Source organism: Pristis pectinata, chromosome 8 (assembly GCF_009764475.1).
Source record: "Pristis pectinata isolate sPriPec2 chromosome 8, sPriPec2.1.pri, whole genome shotgun sequence".
In the NCBI taxonomy this organism is placed as follows: domain Eukaryota; kingdom Metazoa; phylum Chordata; class Chondrichthyes; order Rhinopristiformes; family Pristidae; genus Pristis; species Pristis pectinata.
The window spans coordinates 66,676,908-66,703,214 of NC_067412.1; the positions used below are offsets into that span (position 1 = coordinate 66,676,908).

Here is a 26,307-nt window from a genome sequence, read left to right on the forward strand (position 1 = left end):
TTGAGCGGGCCTTTTAAGAGAGCCTGTTCCCGCCCACTCAAAACGGCAATGACGTATACACAACGTCATCAAACCTTTCCTGCGCACGGGTTCTCCCTGTCGCTCGGGGAAGATGAAGGCCCACCGCCATCTTGGGCCTCGCCGCTTCAACGACGCGCGACCTGACTGCCGAGCCGGTTTGCTTGCTCGGACGATGAGTCGCTACAACAGGAACTTTAAGTGACCCACCTATTAAACCAAATTCTCTTGTACTCTATTTCCCTCACAAATCTCTCAAGTTTTTGCAATCCAACCATAAGATTTATTTCTACAAAAATAACTTTGTGCAATATTCATGGGAAGAATTGGGCTTAACTACAAGAATGTTCAGAACTAAAGAATGTATCCCTTAATTCATATTATTCTTGGAACAAACAAAAAGAACTGCAGTTTGTTATTCAAAAGAGAAAAGGCTCAAAATACCCGGCAAAATCCATGTATCACCTTCATCTTCACACTTAATCCATGTGCATTTCTTTGTAGATTCTTGATAACTTCCTGAGATCACTTGCAATCTTGTTAATTTGTTTTTTGGCAGAAGTGAGCCAAGATGCTGGAAAATCCTTCCATCCTATTTCTGAATTATTTTTGATCTGGAGTAAGGAGTGGTATTAAGTAAACAATGTTTCAGTTATCACTAACTCCATAATAAATAGCCAGTTAATATTCCAGTATTGGAGAAATAAAGGACTGCAGATGCTGGAATCTAGATGAAAAACACGATGATGCTGGAGGAACTCAGCAGGCCAGGCAGCATCCGTGGAGAAAAGCAGGCAGTCAACATTTCACATCAGGACCCTTCTTCAGGACTCTTTTCTCCACAGATGCTGCCTGGCCTGCTGAATTCCTCCAGCATCATTGTGTTTTTCATCAATATTCCAGCATTAATAGAATAGTAACAATGTTCAGTTTTTCCAATACTGAGGAAATGTTAAAAAATGTATTCCTAACTACTCATTTTCAGTTACTGGGAATATAAAGAACAAAATCTTCATTTGCTTTGAAAATAAAGATATTAGTTTTAAGCTAACTATATAACATGGCACTATTTTATTTATTTTTAAAACAGTGGAAGTACAGGACAAAGTTGAAAACCTGGCCTTCTATGTAGACAATGTAAGCACGTTCAGTCTGTCAGAATAAATTTATTACTAAGCCAACTATATTTGCAAGGGGTTGACCATCTTCATTGGATAGTTGTCAGCTGTATTGTTAAGGACACTTTGTACAGTGAATTGACCACTAGGTCACTGCTTGCTGGATGACTATAGCTCCTTTACAAGGGCAAATGCAATCTGGGAGATGGCTACTGATGGCTGGGACATCTGGAGGCTAACAATAAAGAAGAGGATTTAAAGCAGCTAGGAGTAATGGAAAACTTAGCTGGCTAAGAGAGCCCAGAGTGAACAGCGTGCAGCATATTTTGCATCTTCTCAGCCCACATGCCCTAATAAGCAACACAGGACAATGTTTAACCTAAGAATTGGCCATCATTTTTCTTTGATGTTCCTATTCCAGTTAAGTTGATGAACCAACAAATGTCGAAAAATGAATAATTAGTATTATTAATAGGAAGGAAAATTTTCATTGTGATATGTATTTGACAGATATATGGAGTGTTTTCCCTCAACACAACGTAATTCCCTTAAACCCCAAAATAATTTTTAAAGCAATCACATCTTTGATTGTTTTAGAAATATCAATACAGTACATGCTGTATGGATTTCTGATCCATCATGTTACCATGCAGCTAAGAAATAAAACGATATCAACCAAAAAATAGCAACTTATTATAATCCTCCTTTAAAAAAAGTACTGGAAACGCTCAGTTGTGATGAAGGATCATTGACGTAAAATATTAACTATATCACTGTTCACAGAATGCTGCCTGACCTGCTGAGTATTTCCAGCACTTTGCAATTTAGATTTCTAACATCTGAGATTTTTTGATTTTCAAATATTCTTCCTTTACTTTGTCTAAGGTTGCACAAAGGATGATAAAAATTGAGTATTAAGTACTTGCACTTTAATGATGTTAAAGCATAGGCCCAGATACAAATATGAATGGAATATAACCCTTTATATTATATGTAATATAAAAACAAAGTGCTGGAAATACTCAGTAGGTCAGGCTTCTTCTGTAGGAAGAGAAACAATTACCATTTCAGGTCAAAGAACAGAACTGATTAATAAAAAACTGAAGTTAATCACAGGTAATGTAAATATTTATTAAATCAATATATTTTATCTGAGTTAAGTACATGGGGAAAAAAAAGTCCCATTGTCATAGGTTTGAGGTTTTTACATACTTCCATTTTGTAAACAGTGCCTTTCATTCATACTCTGCATATTTTGAAAAAATGACTAATTTAGCAGGTTTAATTTGTCCAAAGAATACAAATCATTTGAATGTTTTGCACGTCTTTTTGGAAAGAAAGCTTGTATGAACAATTCCAGCATCCCTTCCTCACCAAAGGATTGTTAATCTGGTCCTTCGTTTCTGATTTTACCACTTTTCAAAACTTGCAATTATTTTCAGAATTTTGAAAAATATATTCAAATGTATTTGAGGGTCAATGTGACTAGAGATCCAAAATGGAGTTGGCTAGTCTTAGCCTTAATGATATACATTTCTTAAATTAGAAATGGAATTCAACGTGCATACAGTACTATAATGTGAACTTTAGTAAAAGTGGTCAAAGATTAATTTCTACCCAATGGTTTTTGAAATTCTTGATGCATATTTAAATTCTCCAGCTTGGAGCTCTTGGCATGTTCAGTCAGAAGAATGTGATCTGTATCAGCCTTTGCTAATCAACTATTGATAGACTAACACAGAATCAGATTTATTATATCTGACATATGACGTGAAGTTTGTTTTGCGGCATCAGTACAGTGCAAAGACACAATCACTATAAATTACAAAAGTAATTAAAGTACAATTTCTAGAAATTTTGTCTTTGCACTGTACTGCTGCTGCAAAACAACAAATTTCACGTCATAAGTAAGTCGGTGATAATAAATCTGATTCTGATTCAGTGTTAGTCTAGCAATAGTCAAATTAACAAAGGCTGATACAGATCACATTCTTCTGACTGAACTATGCCAAGAGCGAGCACCACATTTAGCGCAGTGCTGTAGACCACTGATTCATTATAGCACTCTTGCTCCTTCAGGCTGTACACTCAACAGATACTGTTAAAAAAAAATTGCATCTGCTCGGGCTGTGGGCCCTCCACTGACACTCCCCCAGCAATGAATTGTCCCACATCTTGATGTGGAGAGGCTGCCTCTGTGGGTGAGAGTTCGGCAAGTGAGGAGACCATTCAGTGCTGGGGTCGGGGCTCTATCCAAGCCAGGATGGTGAGTACAGGCCATTGCTGGAGACTGGCAGCATCTTCTCGAATGTGTTGGCAGATTGCCTGAGCTCTATGGTCTCCCTCATGACCATTTATTGAATGTGATGGAAGCTGTTGGCTCTGCTTGCTTGCTTGCACATTTCTCCCTAGCCCTGAGAAAATGTCAATGAAAATGCATAAGGGAGATGATGGCTGCAATTATGGAAAATACTAAATAAAATAAACCATTGCACCAGACCATTCCTATGTATCCTGTCTTATACAAGGTTTGGGAATAGAATGTGGGCTTGGCTCTTGGGCAAAGGGAAATACAGCAGTGATGGTAACACCTGGAAAAGATGGAAGAAGCTCAAGGACTGAAGTCACAAGATAATAAAATAACTGCCTTCATTTGACTTCCTTCTATGTTCTCCGTCTTACAGACTGCCCTAAGAGAAACAAAGTGAGCCTTATTTTCTGGTGTTTGCCTGTAGCAGCAATGTTGAGTTTAGTACCCACATGGGCATGTTATGGATTTAGGGAAAGCTTTCTAGTCCGGAAAGAGGAATGGTATTGAGGGAATTTGCAGCCTGTGTTTTACTACAGGCTAAAATTCTACCAGTAATAGGTTGGTGATAGTGTTCAATTTTCTAATAAATGAGTGAGCATTTGATCTTGAAAATAAATATTCTGACTACAAGTTCACACTGCAAGAAGCAAAAACAGAAAAATACATCTTTGGTGTTATGAATAGCAAAGAACTTATTATCAAAATACAAGATCCATGCGTAAAGATGAAATTAAGAATAGTGCCTGAAACCTTTTAATGACTGAATTATCTTTTGTTGCTTTTCTTGTTCACTGGGGCGGTGGAAGAAAAAGGAAGAGAGTAGAATGAAGAGTTTCTTTAAACATGCCCTTGCACCAATTTTCTCCATTTCCTCTTTCGTGACAATGGTCAAACCTCCTCCATCTGCCACATTGCCATTTTTGTTTTTATGAATTCCTGGAGCTAGTTATATCTGTTCTTCACCAAATTGATTTGATTTCTGAGAGAGAATTTTGGTAGAAAAGCTTGTATGGATTCGTTGCTTTAGGAATAAAACATTAACGTGCTAGAGCATTTGAACAGTTTGGTGTTTGCATTACAGTAATCACCTTCACAATATACTAATGAGGTGATTGTCCCAAATCCATTGATTATATATGTCCTGTCATATCTGGACGAAGTAGCAAGGTTCCTTCAACCCAGGAGCCAGGATACTGGGTCATCCTTCTCCAAATGTTGATCTCCTCTCCGGCTGAATCCATCCACTCGACTTGCTGCCCATTGCTCATTCCTGAAACAAAATGTGCAAGAAATGGAGCTGGTGAAGAAATTCAGGAGCAAACTTACTGTGTTGATTAATTATCAGTAACATCAACAAATAATGTTTCTTTAACCATTGAGCCAGAACTGAATGGACAGTCTTGATCTTGCTTTTATGATCACTGTACTGCATGTTGGTGTAACTTACAGATCCAAATGGCATAGTGTCCTCTAATCCTCTAAGAGGCATTTGATAAGGTAGCCCATGCAAGGCTTATTGAGAAAGTAAGGAGGCATGGGATCCAAGGGGACATTGCAATGTGGATGCAGAACTGGCTGGCCCACAGAAGGCAAAGAGTGGTTGTTGAAGGGTTGTATTCTGCATGGAGGTTGGTGACCAGTGGTGTACCTCAGGGATCTGTCCTGGGACTCTTACTCTTTGTGATTTTTATAAACGGCCTGGATGAAGGAGTGGAGGGATGGTTTAGTAAGTTTGCGGATGACACAAAGGTTGGATGTGTAGTGAATAGTATAGAGGGGTGTCAGAGGTTACAGCAGGACATAGATAGGATGCAAAGTTGGGCTGAGAAGTGGCAGATGCAGTTCAACCCAGATAAGTGTGAAGTGGTTCATTTTGGTAGGTCAAATATGATGGCAGAGTAGTATTAATGGTAGGGGTCTTGGCAGTGTGGAGGATCAGAGGGATCTTGGGGGCCGAGTCCATAGGACGCTCAAAGCGGCTGCACAGGTTGACTCTGTGGTTAAGAAGGCATATGGTGTATTGTCCTTCATCAATCAGGGAATTGAATTTAGGAGCCGAGAGGTATTGTTGCAGCTATGTAGGACCCTGGTCAGACCCCACTTGGAGTACTGTGCTCAGTTCTGGTCGCCTCACTACAGGAAGGATGTGGAAGCCATAGAAAGGTTGCAGAGGAGATTTACAAGGATGCTGCCTGGATTGCAGGGCATACCTTATGAAAGCAGGTTGAGGGAACTCGGCCTTTTCTCCTTGGAGCGACGGAGGATGAGGGGGGACCTGATAGAGGTGTATAAGATGATGAGAGGCATTGATTGGGTAGATAGTCAGAAGCTTTTCCTCAGGGCTGAAACTGTTGCCACAAGAGGACACAGGTTTAAGGTGCTGGAGAGTAGGTATAGAGGAGATGTCAGGGGTAAGTTTTTTTTTACTCAGAGAGTGGTGAGTGCGTGGAATGGGCTACCGGAAACAGTGGTGGAGGCTGAACGATAGGGTCTTTTAAGAAAGTTCTGGATAGGTACATAGAGCTGAGAAAAGTAGAGGGCTATAGGTAAGCCTAGTAATTTCTGAGGTAGGGACATGCTAGGCACAACTTTGTGGGCCGAAGGGCCTGAATTGTGCTGTAGGTTTTCTATGTTTCTAAGAGCACTTGAAACCAGCGTGGAAAGAGCAAACCAACACAAACTGCTGACTGGTGATGACAGGTCATTCTATTCGTAAATGGCAAGCCCTGACCAGAGATTTGCTTTGACAACTGCTTAAGCTCTGATCACGGGCTTATACAGATAGGAAAACTTTTAAAAAATTTTTAAAGGTCCATGACTATCAAAAACTAAACTACCAAAAATGTTAAAGATTTGAAAAATGTAAACAATAAAAAAAACAAAATTAAATATACTACAATTAACTCAATTTAATAAAGAAGTAAATTAACTTTCTGCTTTGTAACTGCTCTACTCCATTAAAATGGATGTGATTGTTGTTTCTGCTTCAGTTTAAACTGGCACAAGAACAGCAGAGAGACTCCTCATTGTGAGCAATTGAAATCTATGGAAGTTCATGCTCCACCATTGGACTCCATGAGGAGTCCATCAGCAGAGCCCTGGAAATCTGGAACTTGTGTATTCACGCATAGGACTCCTGATACAGATACTGAGCTAAAAGCAAGCAGGCCTGTGTGGAATTGAAAGCATTTGAGTGGAAATGTAGGGATTAAGAGAGAGAAAAAGGTCAAGAAACATTTTTTTTTAAAAATGTAAAATCTTCACTTTCTTAAAAGTTAACCTTTTGGAGCTTGAGAGGTTGGTTGGAAGCAGTTAACATGCATCACAGAAACTTAGATTGAAAGGGACAAACCCTAACTGTACTGAGTTTAATTCATATTTACTTTACGAGTATAGGAACTTCCTGACACCAGTGAGATGCAGTTTTAACACAGCTTACGGAGGAAGGAATGATGTGACTCAGGTAGCAACTTGTGGATTTTTGCATCGATCTGAGCTTGCCTGATGTTGCATTTGGACATGTACAAATGATGACCAACTTAAGTCTAACTGCTGTTCCTATCATAAATACTGGCTGCATGTCTGCCTTACCAAAAAAGTTCAGCAGAAGCCAGTAAGTATCAATTTGTCTACTGAAATGTTCCTATCCTCTTTGGGCCCCTCTCATTTGTCTTTGCCTACCATTTCCAACTCCAAGACGGACTCCTCCGAGAAAGTCATTGGATGACAGGGGCTCTCTGTCCCAGATAGTCAATTCCAGACAAACGTGCTGCAGATCCTCGAATTTTATGCCATTGTACATAAAGGTGTGGTTGTAGTGAGGGTTCAACGTCTTCTTCACCACGGGAGTTTTCCGCTTGGATGTTTTGGTCCTGAACGGTAGAAGGTACCTGAAATATCAACTTTACTTTTAGTGCCAAATTAGAGGTGTTCTAAGTAAACTTGTTGAATTCCTCACCATCAGCCTTCCAGTGTTGATAAGAGAGCTTTAATTTGTGAAGCAAATATGAATAGGAAATTTCATAAATTGGTAAATGTCAGTAACAAAAAAAAATCATCTGACAATTATCACTGAAGATTTTTGTTTGTGATTCTTTCTCTTGCCACTTTTCAGTAAACAACACTGTGTTGCAGGGAATAAATTCAGAAATCAATGAAATGGCAATATCAGCCCCAAAAAACTGTAAAGTCAGTTTACAAATTGGTGGCAGTCAATCGCAGCCATTGTTCAAGAAACTTTTAAATGAAGAGCCGAGAATTATTGAAGACTGCAGCAGTGGATTAAACAACCAACGAAATAAGGGTAATCAATGACTCATGAGTTTGGTGGACTGTTGAAGCGTGCCTTCCAAGTGAGACCCCCCACAGGTAACCCAAAGAAGAGAATAGGACACTGCAAGGTGGCAGAAAAAAAAGTAAGAAGAAATTAATGAGATTTTTTTTTACAAATTCTCCTAAAAGACATGTGATAAAAGGAGAAAATGGCTGCTGTGATTTTTTGATAGGAAGTGCCAGAAAGTATTCCACAAGTAATATGGGAAGAAGCAGCACAGTGTCATCTGTCACCTCATGAATTGCAGACCAGTGTGCAAAAAGCTCAATGAATCAATGATCATAGGTAACACATCAACCGTTCCATGTTTTTCTTCTTCTTTGGGGGCTGTGCATATCAATACATCGTTCCCTCCCAAATTATTTACTGCATATCATCCTTCACGTTGCACTGTGATTAAATATTTCGTCTGACAATGCCGTCTGCTTTACTTGCATAATAAAAAAAAACATACCATGTTCCCCACCACCTCAACAGGGTGATGCCAGGAAATCTATTATGTCAACTCTCTAATGCTAAATGGCATAAGTAGTAACCGTCACCTGGTTCACTAAATCCCCTTCCTAACACCTACATACAATACCTAATAAATGTAAAAGGCAAGAAGCATCCAGTAATCTGAATTGACCCGTACGAGGAGCAAGCCACAGAGCTGTTGCACACCACTAAGCTATAAATTGAGACTGTAGGAAAGTGTGGTCACACCGATGAGTTAGACACTGCTTCAGTACTGCATACATATCTAAATCACCTCTTACAGGAAAGATGTGATTGCACTGGAGAGGGTGCAGAGAAAATTTACAAAGGTATTGCCAGGACTGGGAAACTAGTTTTGAGGAAAGTTTGGATGCGTTGGGGTTATTTTCTTTAGAACAGATAGGACTGAGGGGAAGTTCAATTTAGGTCTACATATTAGTGAATCTAGTCAATGAAAATGGGAAGGACTACTTCCTTTAGCAGAGTGATGAAAATAAAACAGGAGTGTAGACTTACAGTAATCGATAGGTGATTAGGCAGAAGAGATGAGGGGAAAAAAAAATCACCTAGCCAATGTGAGGATCCTGAAACTCAGTGCTAAAAGGGTGGTCATCACATTTAACTAGTACCTAATGAGTCATGACCTGAGATTAAGCTATGTAGCTGGCAAAAAAAATGGACCAAATGGACTCCCTCATGTTGTAAATTCTTAATGATACTATGTTCCTGGTATATATACAAACCAGCAGATACCCACATGGTTTTACACAATTTCTCTGCCCCTTTATAGATTAGTTACCTATTCCTTGTGTATATCTCCTTTTCCTATAAATCTACCAAAACAACTTGGGACAGAGTGAGTTGACAATAATGATGGGAAGCAGGAGGGCTCCCTTGTTGACTGATAAGGACAACAACCTGCTGAAAGACCATGCAGTTGTCACTGGAGTAACATATTACCCCATGTTACTCTGCCACAATCCCTTCAACAACAGCGGCTGCCACTGGCTTTAGCTACCTCAGACACATGGGAGAAATGGACAGTCTTAATGGGGATACAGCACTGTAATAAACAGCACAGGGGAGCCTGTGAAGTGGATAAGAATATGCTATGTTACTTGTGGAAGCAAATCTGTGGGGTTCAGGACTCGTGCAACTAACCTGAAAAATCAAAGTGCAGGGTCTGAAGATATACTGGACATTAATTGATAGATCTGACTCTAGAATCCAAAGCCCTTATTTGTTGTAACATCTTTATCTTTGCATTACTCATGAATTATGTATCTGGTGGGGTCACTGCAATCTTCTGAAACTTCCTACCTTAGGAGTGACCTGGAACTGATTATTTAAAACACATTTTGAAACAGCTTTTGGTGGGTTTGAACCTTCTTCTGTTCTAGTAAATGTTCTATGCTTTGGTCCTCATTTCAGTCGGTCTACTCCCTTGTTTACAAATTCACAGATGGTGAGCAGCAATGCACGATTAAAGCACTGGTATTTAGCTATAGTTATTTACACACTTAGAGCATTATGACTCTTACCCTTTGACAAAAGTGTCTGAAGTTCCTCCTACTTTCATTGGTGCAAGGTTCTTGGCCTCTTTAATCCACACCTGCAGCTCTCCACCCTCTACTGACCTTGTGCCTTTCTTCCCTGTCAGAAAAACAATGGAAAGTAGGTTAATTATCGTAAACATACAGGTAAGCCACAAGGTGGAATCATCTAACCAATAATTCACAATGAAGAAACTGGGAAAAAATATGGTGCTACGTCAATATGACTCTTTGAATCACTGCCACTAAACTACCATCTAGTGGGTGTGCATACACAGAGGGCTTCTCAAAACAGATTTCACGACCATGAAATCTGGCACATGGATCTTCATATAAGTGGGTTAAGGAGATGTTGACTGGCACACTCCAGGGCTGGAAGGTCATCAACTCGGTGAAAGACGCCCTTTGGTCTGCCCGAAACTTGTTGGTCTCCCAGCACTGCGAGATGTCCGTAGGGGAATGCTGCTGACTGGCACATTCCAGGCTGCAGGAGTACGTGCTGAGGGATGCACTGAAGCTGGGTGCAGCCAATGCAAGGGCTAGGAGGGGAAGGACTACAGTTTAGGGTTCTTCTGCCAATGGAGAGGGAGGGGTGGGGTCAGGTGAGGAAGCCCCTAAATATTGTAAATATGGAATTGGGGTAGCCCCCCAGGGAACCACACGAGTGGCATTGGTGCTGCGTTTTTTAAGGTAACACTAATGATGGATCCGTACACGAATATAAAGGTTTGTACTGTTTTATTGTTGTATATAGTTTGTTTTTTTATGATGAATAAAGTTTATTTTGGAATAAAAAATTTAAAAAAAACTCCAGGGTGCAAGGGAAGCACTAAAGCTCAGTGTAGCCACCACATAGGCTTTGTGCGAAGGACCACAATTGAGGGTCCTGCTACTACTGAACACTGAAGCTGGATCCTGTGCAACAACCTCTCAAGCACTTTGTGGGTGCATTGCTTAAAGAGGAAACACAGTGACACTGATGCATTATAACAGAATGCACTGATTTGATGGCACGATAATTGTAAAGAAGGAGATGTATACTGATTGTATTTCCTGTATCTTTTTTTTATGAATAAAGTAGCTTTGGCGCTGTCTGCATATTCTGAGGTGCAGGAGCACGTGCTGAAGGATACAGCGAAGCTCAGTGTGGCTACTGCAAACGCTTTGTTTGAAAGGATAACTGTCTAGGGTCCTGCTGCCACTGGGCAGTGGGGGGCAGGGCCCTGTGTAACAGCCTCTCAAACACTTCATGACTGCATTGTTCAGGGAAGAAACATGAGTGGCAGTTGACACATTGCAAGAGAATGTATTGAACAGATGGTACAATGAATGTAGAGAAAGACCTTTTCTGATTGTATTCACTACATATATTGTGAATAAAGTATATTTTTGGAAAGAATATCCTCACCCTCTTGCTACTTTCTCCACTGCTAGGCCCCAGCCTGACCCTGCTATCTCACCCCCAGCCCGGAAGCTGATCACAACCATTCCTCCCCAGTGCACCAACATAATAATCCTCTTGGTCCTAGTATCACCAGTGCCCCATCCCCACCCAACTGAAGCTCTGATCTTCCTTAGCACAGCTAGGAGAGGAAAGAACTTTGTATATGACATCATGGGTGGTAGTGGGCATGTGCCAAACATAACATGCATAGGCACAGAACAATTTCCAGCCTATGCCCTCTTGGGTATTCTGTGATTTCTTCATAATACATTGCAGTTCATGGGAGGAAATAACTTAGCTTGCTGAACCAATCAGAGATAAAATACACACACACACACACACCACACACACACACACACACACACACACACACACAGTTATTTTAACTTACCCTTGCTCTTGTCTGCAGGAGCAGTTTTGGTACTTGGAATGTATTTTATTGAAATTACCAACTCCCCTTTGTAAGGGGGGATGTACCCAGCTTCTTCATTTGCCTGCATTATCAGAACAGATTTGAGATGAGTAATTTTACTTCCAAACAATTGCTTTGCATTAGTTTTCAGTGAGAAAATTCTGGAAAGATGTGGCAATGACTTTTAGGTCAGAGCTAATTACAACGACTTGGACACTTTCTCTGTTGCTTATGCTCATTGTAAAAATAAACTCAGTTAACTTGCAATAAGTTGGCAGTGCACATCTGTTAAATGAGATTTAATTGAGATATAAACTACAAGTAAAAATTACTAACCATCAGAATCGAAGACATAATAAATTTTTAACCAGTGCTTTAAACCAGTCTAAAACCATATGTCTTTTAGCTTTGGTATTGCTATATCTTTCATAACTTGGACCATATGTCTGTAATAAAAAGACTTTACACAAGAAAGACATTTCACAAACCCCAATACCTTTTGGTGTGTTTAGGAGATGACCAAGTGGAAAAGCAAGTTACATGATGGGAATCAATATTTTTTTTTTAAGAACTGCAGAATCTGGAAATCTAAAACAAAATCATAAAATGCTGACTCAGGTCAGACCGCATCTGTGGGAAGAGAAACAGAGTCAATGCTTCAGGTTAGAAACCCTTCGTAGGAGATCCATTCAGCAGATTAAAAGATAACTGGTTTTGGAAATGCATGTCTGTACAGTGGAAATTTATTAAGGTTATGTACAAAGCATTTTCTTCCCCCAGAGCAGAGAACATTTTACTCTGAACTCATTTTATGAAAAAGTATAATTGAAAAGCAAAAAATGGAAGATGCTGGAAACCTGAAATAAATAGAAAATGCTGGGGATCAACAGGTCAGGTAGCATCTGTGGGTAGAGAAACAGAGTTAATTTTTCAAAGACGCTTCATCAGATCTGGGTAAGAAAGAAAAAAGCGTCAGAGAGGAGTGAATAGAATAAGATGATTTAGGATGGATGCCACAGATAGGGAATGGGATGGAGGATTAAAGTGGCAGAGAACAGGAAACTCAGTGTTGCCCCTGAGGACTGAACACAGGTGCTCTGCCAAGTGGTCACTCAATCTGAGTTTGGCTTCTCCAATGTGGAGAATTCTTGGAATCTCTTTCCTCCATCATGTTTAGATAGACCAGTTAAATATATACATGTTAATTGATGCTAGATTAGATTTACTCTTTCCTAAGAGAATGCAACTTGTGCACAAGCCTTTGAGGAGGGATGTTTTTGATGAGCTGAATGGCCTTTTCTGTATACCTTAAAGTGCCCCTGAAATATTGAATGATTATCCAGATATTGCAATAGTTTGGATAATGTAGCTATAATGTGCCCTATTGTTTTACTGAATTACACAATGGCATTGCAAAAGGTGCTCTGGGAACATCTGTGAATGTAATTCAATGGGTAATAGTTGTAGTTATAGGTATAAAGTGGTGAGATGAAAGGTGTGGCTGTGTGCATGCCGAATAGACCGAAACAGGCCCTTTGACCCAACTTGTCCCATGCCAACCAAGATGTCTATCCAAGCTATCCCATTTGCCTGTGTTTGGCCCATTTCCCTCTAAACCTTTTAAAAGACATTTTGACAGAAACATGGATATAAACATTGTAATTGTACCTGCCTCTACAGCTTGGTCCATAAACCCACCACCCTCTGTGTGAAAAAGTTTCTCCTCAGGTCCCTTTTAAATCTTTCTCCTCTCACCTTAATCTATGAGCTCTAGATTTAGACTCCCCTATCCTGGGAAAAAGGCTGTGACCATCCATCTTATCTATGCCCCTCATGATTTTATATACCTCTACAAGGTCACCCCTCAATCTCCTACACTCCAGGGAAAATAAATCCCAGCCTATCCAACCTCTACCTGTAAATCAAGCCCTCCAGTCCCAGTAGTATCTGTGTGAATCTTTTCTGCACCCTTTCCAGCTTAATAACATCCTTCCTATACCCAGGCGACCAGAACTGTGTACAATACTCCAAGTGTGGTCTCACCAACAACTTGTAATGTTGCAACATGACATCCCAACTTCTGTACTTAATGCTCTGACTGACGAAGGCAAGCATGCCAAACGCCTTCTTCACCACTTTGTCTAACTATGTCGCCACTTTCAGGGAACTATATACCTATCTGTACCCCAAGGTCTCTCTGTTTTATAACCAGAATCCTACCATTTACTGTGCGAGTCCTGCCCTGGTTTAACTTAACAAAATGTTACATCTCACACTTGACAGTGTTAAATTCCATCTGCTGTTCCTTGGTCCACTTTCCCAATTCATCTAGATCCTGTTGTGGTCTTCATTGTCCACTACACCACTACTATTGGTGTCATCCGCAAACTTACTATGTTAACAACATTCTCATCCAAATTGTTAATATAGATGACAAAGAACAGTGGACCCAGCACCAATCCCTGTGGCACACAACTGGTCACAGGCCTCCAATCTGAAATAACAACCCTCCACTACCACCCTCTGTCTCCTTCCATCAAGCCAATTTTGCATACAGTTGGCTAGCTCACCCTGGACCCCATGTGATCTAACCTTTTAAGCTAGCCTACTATGCAGGTCCTTGTCAAAGGCCTTGCTAAAGTACGTTATAACCAGGTTTCAGAATGGGGGGGGGGGGGGGGGGTGAAAAAGAGGATACAATGCTGCAGAAAATTAGAGCACCAGTGTCACAGTACTGAATGGTTCGATGTAGATTTGATTGTAGAATAGAAAAATTGTATTAAAAAATAAATTAACCAACAATTACTGTTAAATATACATAGGGGGTCAAGCTGAAGTTCAGATCTAATTCAAAGAAAATAGAGATCCTGTTATCACACATATTCCTGAAAAGCAAACTTGTTCCCTGATGATTTCAGCAGTTATATTTATTCATCTCATTAACGTTGTCACATCCTGAAAGTTCCTATGAATGTCATGCAGGAAGATGGTTCACTCAGTTAACTAATAGATCCGCAAAGAATATATCCCTCGTAAACTTTCCCTTCATATTTGTAGATCAATTTTGAGCCATTGAAATCAGATGTGCCCTTGAGGAGTGGGCGTTGAACTGAGGACAATCTCTGTACTATTTAAGGTTCAACCTGGTGTCAATGGATAGAAATACAGAACGGTGCATGAAGTGACAGTATTATTTACTCAAAATTCTTCCAGGAAGGAAAAAAAATTCCTTAAGTGTAAAATGAAAACTCTTGTATACCAATTTCTAACAGAATACTGGAGATATGGTAAAACATTTATTCTATGGAAAATTTTAAGAGGCAAGTCACTGTCATTCAAGCAGCTCCATTTTGGGTCTTTTTTCAGACCATAATAATGCATTTCAGTGCAAGAACATTGAACATTTTTCTACTTTCATTCTCCAGTTTGTACTATTTTTAGCATGCAAGCTACATGCTGAGGAAATCTTCATGTGCCCTGGCTAAACAATGTACTTTAGAGAGCTGCCGCTGCACAAAGGTAATATTTTTATTTCGTGTGTTAGCCATCTTCAAGAATGCAAATGAGAGCATTAGTGCTTTAGTACTGAGAGGCCATACTGCCACGTATTGGAAACTTCTGAAATGAAACATTCTTTCAGAAATTGGTTAAATTCAAACTTGCGCCCTTGAGGTTAAAGGATAAAATGCTGAAAACCTGTGCCATCTTCTTACACACATAATTTTTCCCTGATAGCTTCCACCCTCCTCCAATCCTGGAGATGAAGAAAGAAAACTCTAGACAGATTCTAAACATGGTCTCAGTTATCACATTTAATTTATTTATACTGACATTCTGAAATCTTAAAATAGATCTCATATTCCACTATAGACAACTATAAAAATTTGTTCCTCTCCAACATTTAATGAAAAATTCAGACATTTTCCCTTTGACTGACAGAGGCTCCCTGGAATTTCAGAGAACTGTGAGAAAGGCAGACAAATCAGTCTGCTGCCCTTGTACTGCTTAAACAAGGTGTCCAAGGGTAAAAGAGTGGTGCCCTTACCTTGCCATGAAGAGGGAGGCACTCCTCTGACTCACTATTGAGTTTCCAAGTGTCCAGTGACAGGTCCACCTCTCCCAGGAAAGTATTGCGCCCAAAGCGGTCATAGTGCCACACAGAAAGTTGCAATGTCCTCATAATTAACTGTGATTCACTGATGTCATACTAATTAGTGGTGACAGGAAAGAAAATCAAATGAAATACTGCAAAATCCATAAGAACGATTTTTCTCCAGCATAAATGCCATGGTCTCAACCTTGTCCTATTAAATACTCCCAGGACACACATAGGCTCTATGGAGGATAAAACTCTTTTTACATTTTCCCTTTTAGGAAACTAAAACTAACCCCCAATGCATCAGAAACAATTTTGTTTCCTACATCAGAGACCAACAATTCAATGAGTATTTGTGCAGAAGTATGGACAGCTTTATGCTAAAAATAATCACTCCTTAATGCTTGTTATTCCAACTTCCACCAGTAAGTTCTATCAGACTGGGCTGCTACCGCATCATTTAGTTCTAAATCACAAATTTTACTTAAAAATAATTAAATCTGAAGTCTGGTTGACCAAGGTAGATCAGACCCTGCCTTGGATTGGCTTTATCATGTGGCTTCCTGACTTGCACCTGCAGCTGATGCAGAATCCTGTAAAATGCATGAATTACAACAGATGGGAGCTTTGCAGACCATTACATGCCCTTTCCCTCCATAAGTAACATAAACATTACGAAACGTACAAGATCCTGAGATATCTTAATAGGGTGAACGTAGGGAGGATATTTCCTCCTATGGGCGAATTTGCAATTAGTGGTCACAGTTGCCCATTTAACGCAATGATGAAAATGAAAAATTTCTCTCAGAATGTTGTGAGTCTTTAAAACTGGGTTCTCAGAGTTCTGGAAGCAGAATGATTGAATCTCATTAAGGCAGAGGTAAATACTTGATAAGCTAGGAAGTGATAGGTTACCATGGGAGTGCCGAGTTGAGACTACAATCAGAGCAGCCATGATTTTATGCAGAGCAGGTTTGTTGGAGCTGAGTGGCCTACTCCTGCTTCTAATTCACATGTTCATAAACAACATCTTGTATTGATTGTAAAGACAAGCATTAGGCCTTTTAAGCCTTACCCGTATGATTTCATTGTAGATAGGGTTGGTTGTGTTACGTTTAATTGTAGTCTTGCGTTTACTTTGTCGTGATTTATCTGGTAACAGATAAGACTTCACATAGCTGTAGAAGAAAGATTCTTTTTAAAAAATGTTCATGTTTAATCATCTTATTTTTGAGAGGACAATTAATGGAAATGGATTGAAAGATTTGACTTCTGGGATCTGGAAATGAAATTTCACCCAAACGATCCCTTTCTCTTCTGCCTAGTGGGGGTCCCATGTGGCACACTCATTTGAGTTCTGAGTATCCAACAACACAAACTATCTTTAATTTAGCAGCAATAGGCCACTTCACCTCGACAGGATAGCTGGTACTTGAGCAGAGAAGTGTCAAGTTAGTGCAGTAGGGATTTCCAAGGCTGTAGTGAGACTTGTAATTGGGACAAAGAAGGAGCACCTGGCTGTGCATTTGCACCAGGCAACTTAGCCACAAAACAGGATGGTTTCACACCTTGTCCAGAAACAAATCTATTTTTTTTAGGTCATATATCCAACATTAAATTTTATTTGCTATCTATTTATAGAGGTAAAAGCCTCAACCCATTAGGCAGCAGTTGGGACTTTGGTACAGGGCGGAGAGCTCAGCAGACTGCCAGAATGCACCTCCAACACTGCTGTCATGATGTATTTCCCCAGGAAAAGTAGGTGGGGGCAGCACATGAAAGATTTTCAGACTATAATTCCAACATCCAATACAGCACTAACTTGCAAGTAAACATTACGAACTGCCCCACATAATACACGCATAAATATTGAGAAACCACAAATTCCGACTGAATATCATATCCACTTAGCTCCAGTCTATAGGGATATTATTATTCAGCACAAGGCTTTAAATAACATGTATTATGCAGTCAAATGCACAGAAGTTGTACTTGCTTCCTAATAGAGTATTTTTAGAAAAACGAGGCACCCCATATTCACACAAACACACTTACGGGTTTGACCTCCTCTTGTTCTCATCCCCATAAGCCAGGTTGCGACATTCCTTCACATGAATGTTAAGTGCTTGTTTCTTTTGGTCATAGCGGAGGAAGAAGATGATCTCCCCAGTGACAGTAACATTGCCAAAATCACCTGCTTCACTGTAGATGCTGGCCATGCTGCCTATAGTACTCTGAAACAAATTTAGTTAGTGTGAAAGCAAATTAAACAAGAAAGCAACACCTCTCAGTTGTTAAACTTGTACATTGAGATTTTGTCTAATTTATGTAATCTTCACAGCTAAAATGGCCTTTACCACTTTCTGACAGAAACTGATAAAGAACTACATTTATACTCATTCATAGTCAGAATGAGGGGCTAATCAAATCTACAGTTAAACTTTGAATACAGATGCTTTATCAAGATGTTCCACTCTCAGGCTTCATTTACTGGTGTAGGCTCATTACCATTGCAAATTATCTTTTTTAATTCAGGTATGGTATCATACTAATTAAGATGTGGCATTTTTAGGCTGGGAAATAATCTCCCACTTTCAATATGCTGTAATGCAACAAAATACTTGTCAATCATAAAGCAACAGTTATATGTAAAACCTCCTCTGCAGTCTGGTCATTAATCTCCAGTCAAAAGAACAGAATGACTTGCAGTTAATTACAGGCAGTGAAGTTCTTTTTAATTTAATTTTTAATTTTATTTACAGCGTGGTAACAGGCCCTTCTGGCCCAACGAGTCCAGGGCACCCATTTTTTAAACCCAAATTAACCTACCCGTATGTCTTTGGAATGTGGGAGGAAACCGGAGCACCCGGAGGAAACCCACGCAGACATGGGTGAACGTACAAACTCCTTACAGACAGTGATGGGAATCGAACCCCAATCGCTGGCGCTGTAATAGCATCTCGCTAACCACTATGCTACCGTGTGGAGTTACTGATTTAATGTAAGAAAGGCAATTTGAATTCAGTAAGCTTCCATGAGAAACAAACGCCAGTTAATCTGTTTTCTACGTAAAATATTAATTCAGGAATAAACTTAGCCTGGAACACTTTCTGCTTATTCTTCAAAAAAATTCCATAGATTGTCCTGAGAGGACAGGGAATCTTCGTTAAGCAATTCATCAAAAACAAAGGGACTTTTCGTTATATAACACATCCTCATTACTGCAATAGGGCCTAAAAATCTATGCAGATATCCAAGAGCCTGGAATGAGACTTGGACTCACAACTTTCAGATCCAGCAGCAATTTGTGCAACTAGCTGAAACACAGATCCAGTGTAAGTAACATATTAAACATCTACAAAAAAAATCTCTCAACACATCTATTCATTTGCATTACAATGGAGTACAAGGAAAATATTATTTTATGATTTATGACTTTAAAGATTGACATGGGTACAAAATTTGTGTACTATATGGAGTTATGCTTTAAAGACATGCACTAAAATAGGTTCAATTTTATAATGAAATGAGTGATTGTTACTTATAATGCCCAAGTTGGCTTGAGTAGAAGGCTAAATACAAAGAGTATCTCTAGACAACAGGTTCATAGCAGAATTACATTCTGATAATCTTCTTAAAACTATAATATATCTCTTTTCTCCTAATGATCAGTATATTTTTCCTCTGAGCAGATGAACCATACAGACTATGCAGAACAGGGAGTTCAAACCCCAATCTGTACCAAGTTTACCTGGTGAAAGTTTTAGGGACAACAGTAAGAAGACTACAATAGGGTTGTCTGTTCTTGGGCTATTACGAAGAACATTGACAATATTCCTGTTCCTGTCAATTACTCTGTGAGCCGTGCTTGGGAGGCATGCACACAAAGAAATGTTATGTGAAAACAATACTAAATTTGCCATTAATCATTATACTTGAATAATGGCCACATGATTGAGTTACTGGACAATGGTGGCATGCTTTGGAAATATTCCACATTAATGAATGTGTATTTCAGGGAGGAGGGGATACAAACATTTCTTTCTTACGTCAAACTAATAAATAAAACGTGAACAAATTGGACTGACCTTGGAGAGGAAGTGTATTATTTTTGCCAATAGTAATCAAATCAACGGCAACTTTACTTGATTTTCCAGTGCTATTCAAGTCATAAAATCAGCTACTGTGTTGAGAAAAAATAATGAGCAAAGCTAGAACACTGCTCATGGGAGAAATTTTAAAAAAATCCCAGAGATGCTGTATTAGGGTATTAGTCATGAATGTACATGTCCACAGCCTCCTCAAATACAGAATGTACCCAGCTTGAGCTTAAAGGAACACGAAATAAGATATCTCTTCCTTCATACTAATCAGCCCTAATCAGTATGATATACCTTATTTTATATCATCTTGGTAATTTATATTTAAATAGGACAATGAACTTGATTTTCTCCACATTCCAATGGCAAATAGGAAATAACTTTAACCTTATTTATTTAAATATAGACATGCCTGAGGAGATTTACAACTACAATATTTTGCTGGGGAACTTACCACAGAACTTCCACTCTTGAGACTGTGGCGAGGATTTGTCAAACGGTGGATTTTCACCAATTTATCAATGTCCTCTTCCTCCTCATCCTATCAAAAGATAAAGGTTACAACTTAGTATAAACTTCTGAAAATATTACAACAATAAACCACACATGGTCAAGTTGCCACTGTAAACTGCACGACTAATTGTTCAAACATTGACCAGCTTACAATTTTATCTATATTAAAAAAAACTTTCCATCCTGACTCTTGAAATCCAACACAACTACTCATGTTGTTCTAAAACCAGACACTCAAAGATGCTTTACTTCTTGAACGCAGTCAACCCCAACATTCTGTAAAAACGTGAATTAAAGCAAAATCATCAGACCCAAGTTTTATTGGCACAGGTACAAGAGTGGGCTAATCATTTTTTGATTTAGTGCTTCTAATAATGCAAATCTGTACCTTAATCTAATTGGACATCATGAAGAAGAATTTGTGGAGTGGAGTATGTCAAGGATTATTTCTTAGAACAGTATGTTACAGAACCTACCCTGGCTATTTTATATTTGGTCATCTTTAATGAGGTAGGATTAAAGATAATGCTTTGACAAGGATCCTCCATGGAGTAGTGATCACAGCACAGTAGAATTCTCAATACTGTTTGAGGGCAAACACCTGGATTCCATAACCAATGTGCTCAACTTAAATAAGGGCAATTATAATGATATGAAGGTAGGGTTGTCTGGAGTGGACTGGATAAATAGGCTGACAAATAGGTCAGTGGATGGGCAGTGACATTTATTTAAACAGCTAAAATAGCACTTAAATAGCACTCAGCAGAACAAGGGATCCCAGGAGAAATATGTACCATCTGTGGTTAACAAAAGAGGTCAAGGAAAGTATTAAATCAAAGACTAGAGCAGATAAGTTGGCAAGAGTTAGTGGTACACCAAAGGACTGGAAATTTTACAAGAATCAGCAGTGACAATTACTACGGAGGGAGAAAATCAATTGAGAGAAAATTGGAAAGTAATATCAAAACAACCAGGACAATGGTGATAACGTCTCAGTCCTTAAACATAAGATTTAGGAGCAGGAGTAGGCACCTGGCCCTTTCAGCTTGTACCACCATTCATCAAGGTCACAGTGGTTCTTCTGCTTCAAAACTACCTTCTTGTATTATCCCCATATCCCTTGATTCACTCAACATACAAAAATCTATTGATGTCTATTTTGAACAAATTCAATGACTTTGCCAGTACATTCTTCTGGGGTAGAGAATTCCAAAGATTCCTATTCCCAGAGTGAAGGAATTTCTCATCTCAACCTGAAATAGTCTACCCCTTACTCTGACACCATGACCCCTAGTTCTAGGTTCCTCAGCTGGAAACATTCTCATTCTCTTATTTAAAAAAAATATTCTGCCTGTTATATGCATTGATGTGAACAAACTCATATTTTTCCACATTATATTCCCTGTGTCAAATCACTTAGCTTGTTCATATCCCCTTGAAGCCGTTTTACATCATTTTCCATATTCACAATCTCACCTTGTTTTGTATCATTAACAAACTTGGAAATATGACATTTGGTCCCCTCAGCAAAGTGTCCATATAGATTGTAAATAGCTGGGGCCTAAGTACCAATTCCTATCGCCATTATGCCCTTGGGATCTCTCACTTCTATCTAGGAGAGCAGACAAGGCCTTGATTTAACAATTCATTCAAATTGCACTGAAGTGTGACCTCAGATTTTAATACTCAATTGTCTGTACTGACACATTTGAAACTATAACGTTCTAGTTCATAGGCAGCAGGAATTTAGTACTCGAGCCCTGGCTGACATTGAGGGGAATAATGAGATCACTAACTTTGTAACTTCTTGTTTCTAGCTTGTACCTCTTAATATACTTCCTACATTACTGCAACCTGAAATTCTGACATACAATCCAATGTACATTCATCAGTCACTGATACAGATGGTGAAAAGCTTATGTTCCAGTACAGATTCCAGCAATTATTTGCTTTACTCCTCCTCTCCTTTCGAAGGTGGGGATCAGGGGACTGGACATGGGTGTAAAGCTCATTTATAAACTGACCTGTTCTACATTGAGACCTGGAACCGACCGACTGCGGTCTCCCATGGATTCCTCCTTGTTTGCGGAATCTGATACGCGAAGATCCATCACTGATTTACTATAATCTGTTAGGGAAATTGAACATAATATTAGTCTTAAAAAAAAACTTACACCCCAATAACACCTGATGATGCCTCTGCTCTTCCAAGTTCTCCAGACTTTCCAAAGGGGCCACCCCGAGTTTTGCCTGAAGTGTGCATTATCTGTTGCTTTGTGACCAAGGGATGTACCAGACTTTCTCTGCTTCTATCATTAATAAGTGCGCAGTGTGATGAGGATTGAAGTTTCATCCTTCCCTGCAAATTTCTGGCCTCCTCACTGATGCACACAAGAGCCTGTGGAACAATTTCAAGATGTTTTGTTGGGAAACCATTGCTGCTTCATGGAAAAAACAATAACCTGAGTATAAAATTATTATACTCATTTTATGAATTGTCTCCAATGGTCTTGGCCCTCACTATCTCTTTAATGCCACCAGCCCATCACCCCTCCTGTAGTCTTTCTTTCCTCCTTTAAGATGATTCTCAGTGCCTACTTTGACCAAGCTTTACATGACTCAGTGTCCAACTATGTTTGATTATACTCCTGCAAAGTGTCTTGAGGTATTTTGTAATATTTTGATGTTGTCGTTATTAGGGTTAAGTATACTTCGGACTGAAATCAACTCAAGAGATACAGAAGTACTACAGCTCACCTGTGGGCTTTAGAATTGGTTTTACATTCTTTTTAAACATATTTTCTGAACTATCTTCATCCATTGAAACTTTGCTGTCTTTTTTTGTGTGAGTTTCCTAAGAAGAAAAGGTTAAACCATTTTAAAACATTGTATGTACATGAGAGTCCTGTGTGTTTTAAAGTTACAGTTTATTTTAAATACCCCAAAAGATATCATCTTGTGAAATAATACCACATAAAAATTGAAGTGTCAAAAATATGGAAGTATTTCTTGACCCATTTTGGTTAGAAACAACACCCAAGAATATTTCTTCACTGTCCACTCTTCAACTTACTTAGTTTTTGTTTCATACAACTGTGTGGCTTGTTAATCCACTTCAGAGGCGAGTGATGAGTCAACCATATTTATTTGGGCTTGGAATCACACACTGGCACACTGGCCAGAAAGAGTAAAGGTGACAGATTTCCTTCCTTACATTTCCAAGGGCTAATAGTGATGGGCATTAAATAAATGCCAACACCCCTACCCCTTGAGTAAAATAAAAAAAACCTGTAGCCTCCTGCCATCCACAAACAATGTATAATCATAGGGATCCAATAGCCAGACTACTGAAGGAGAAACCGCGAGTGCTCACCATCATCACCCTCGAAAACTGGCGACCACTGGCTTTCCATGCATACGTGTGTGATCATGGAAACTGAGAGGAGGTTGTCAGCAATTCACTGTTGGGCAGAGACTGCACCCTGACTCTGGATCCTCACGGAGTCAAGCAAGGGAGCAGGACCCTGGACTGATCAGTTAATATCTGTTTTACAAACTTCAGAGAATTCTGTACCAACTACTAGGAGTGCAAGGGGTATTCTCCTGTTGATGTTAATGTAAGGGAACAGCAGCAGAAGCCTTGGATAAGAGGTTGGGAATTTAAAAAGACTTCCACATAATTTATCATCTCAAAAGTACTTTATTAAAATCTTTTATTTGAAGTTAATTATTGTAGTTTTGTGTTCCAAATGACCCATTTGTATCTGCACCTCTCAAAACTCTATGAAACCTTTCATGCAGTATTTGAACAGAATATACCCAAAACATCCTTGCAAGTCCTGATTAGTCAAAAATGGTTTATTTAATTTGTCAGATATGGTTCCAGATAGTTTATGTGGTTGACTCCTAATGTCTCCTTAACTGGTCACTTAGCTGTTTCAAAAAAACTGAGAGATGAACAATAAATATAGCTTTGCCAGATGTACCCAGACACTAACAATAAACAAAATAGGACAAGGAGAGTGTATTACAGTACGTTGTCTGAGTCAGACCGAATGTTGGTTTTGCTGATGGCAAGTGAAGTTGATGTAGCTGGAAGGGTCATGCTGCTCGTGACAATGGGTCTGGAAGCGGGAAGGCCATTTATATTACCAGGACTACTTTCAGTTAAGGAACTCCGCCTGGAAAATATAGAAACAGGAAATAAGTAGTCTATTGAAGCTTCACTAATACACGGAAGTAAATGCAGAAATGTGGGAGTCCTGAAAAATGATCCAAAACTTTTCTGCAGTTTATATTGCTCTTTTGTTGAATTTACAACAAATGGTTGAAAGTTGCCTCCACAGTATATAAAGAAAGGATATTAAAATATTTTTGAAAGAGTTCTCAGGATCCACAATCTTAACCTGATGTAGTTATTGAAGTGATATTCTTCATTCCAATTGATTTTAAAAGCACACTGTGAACACGATGATGGGTTTATTTGTCTAAAGACTCTGCAGTACTTCCGAGGTTTGGTACCTCAACACACTGAATCAAATTGGGATCATTTTCTAACTCATGGCTTTATTTAATGGAAGAAATTAAGACAAATGATAAGGCCATCATGTGAGTTCATTTTAAAGTCCAATCTCAAACACCTGTCGTTTGCAATGTTTAAGTGGGTGAACTCCAGTAAACAGCATGCCCAGAGGTTTACTTAATCAAACTCACCTTACTGGATAAACATTGTTCATTGCAGATGCTTTGTGTGACTTTGGTTCTGTTTGCACTGTTATTGCTGATAATTTGCAACTCTCCTTCCCACTTCAGACTCATGAAATATCAATGAACATGTATTATTTGCTCATGTTAGTCACCAAGAGTGTATATGCCAGCCTTTGGTTGATTGAGGAAAACGGTATTTGGAGATCAAGACCTCAAACCTGTCATAAAACTCATGCTCTACTGGACAGCAGAGGTTCTTGCCATCTATAAGCTTTTGAGACCTGGACAGCCTACAGTAGGCATCTCAAAGCAATGGAAAAAATACACCAATGTTGTCTGCAAAATTCTCCAAATTTACTGGAAGGATAAATGAACCAATGCCAATGACATCTCTCAGGCCAACATCCTCAGCACTAAGACTCTATTCCCTCTCACTTGGATACATTGGACTGGCCATGTCATTTGAATGCGCAACACCAGCCTCCCAAAAAGACACACTATTCCAAACGCTGTCATGGGGGGGTGGGGGAGGGGGGGTTGTTACCAGGTTGAAAGAGAAAAATATTAAGGATGTGTGCAAAGCCACCTTGAATTGCAACATCCTCACTGACTCCTTGGAGGAGGTGTTTTCAGGATGGCATTGAGAACCTCAAGGCCATACATTAGGAGCATGTAAGGGCAGTATGCAAGCATGGGAAGGAGCGCACCACTTCACAAACTACCCACCCACCCCATCACCTCTTTCCCCATCTGTGGAAGAGTCTGTAGTTCCCACATTGGCCTCATTAGCCATCCCAGAACCCACAAAGTCGGAGCAGAACTGAGTCATCTTCAACCCTGAGGGACTGTCTAAGAAGAAGAACTGTCAGTGTGGTCAGTCCCCAGAATGGTAGAATTCATAAAGTTGGTACGTAACTAAGCCAGGAAGGCTCCAGATTTACTTGCTGGTACTGATTAACTGACCTCAGATTGGCTGAAAGATTAGTATAATAAGGCATTGGGACCAAGGAAGAAAAGATTCTGACAGATTTCCTGCTCCTTAATGTTATCCTAAGCCTCTGAAGGTGACTGAAAGTGGAAAAGAAACCAGCTTCCTAAAAGGGTGCCAAGAAGGATTTGCCTAAATCACCAACAAAGGATGCGGAGAAGTAGAGAAGGTTGAGGGAAAAAAAAGTTACTCCGTCTACATCTACAGAGTGATGAAGCAACTTCACCAGCATCTTCA

At 39.4% G+C, this 26,307-nt stretch overlaps 1 protein-coding gene across 2 annotated transcripts in view; it reads right to left on the reverse strand.

The window, feature by feature from the left end:
- Window positions 1–2,092: 2,092 nt before the first annotated feature.
- Window positions 2,093–26,307, reverse strand: part of sytl4 (synaptotagmin-like 4) — a 60,680-nt gene continuing 36,465 nt past the window's right edge. For both annotated transcript variants that reach the window (XM_052022445.1, XM_052022444.1), the window contains exons 8-18: window positions 24,412–24,556; window positions 23,133–23,229; window positions 22,400–22,503; window positions 20,317–20,403; window positions 17,818–17,996; window positions 16,838–16,940; window positions 15,712–15,873; window positions 11,646–11,748; window positions 9,799–9,910; window positions 7,129–7,337; window positions 2,093–4,717 (exon numbers count right to left, since the gene is read on the reverse strand). In XM_052022445.1, coding sequence (XP_051878405.1) covers window positions 4,578–4,717; window positions 7,129–7,337; window positions 9,799–9,910; window positions 11,646–11,748; window positions 15,712–15,873; window positions 16,838–16,940; window positions 17,818–17,996; window positions 20,317–20,403; window positions 22,400–22,503; window positions 23,133–23,229; window positions 24,412–24,556 — 1,441 coding nt within the window. In that variant the 3' untranslated portion in view covers window positions 2,093–4,577. The remainder of the gene's footprint in view (window positions 4,718–7,128; window positions 7,338–9,798; window positions 9,911–11,645; window positions 11,749–15,711; window positions 15,874–16,837; window positions 16,941–17,817; window positions 17,997–20,316; window positions 20,404–22,399; window positions 22,504–23,132; window positions 23,230–24,411; window positions 24,557–26,307) is intronic.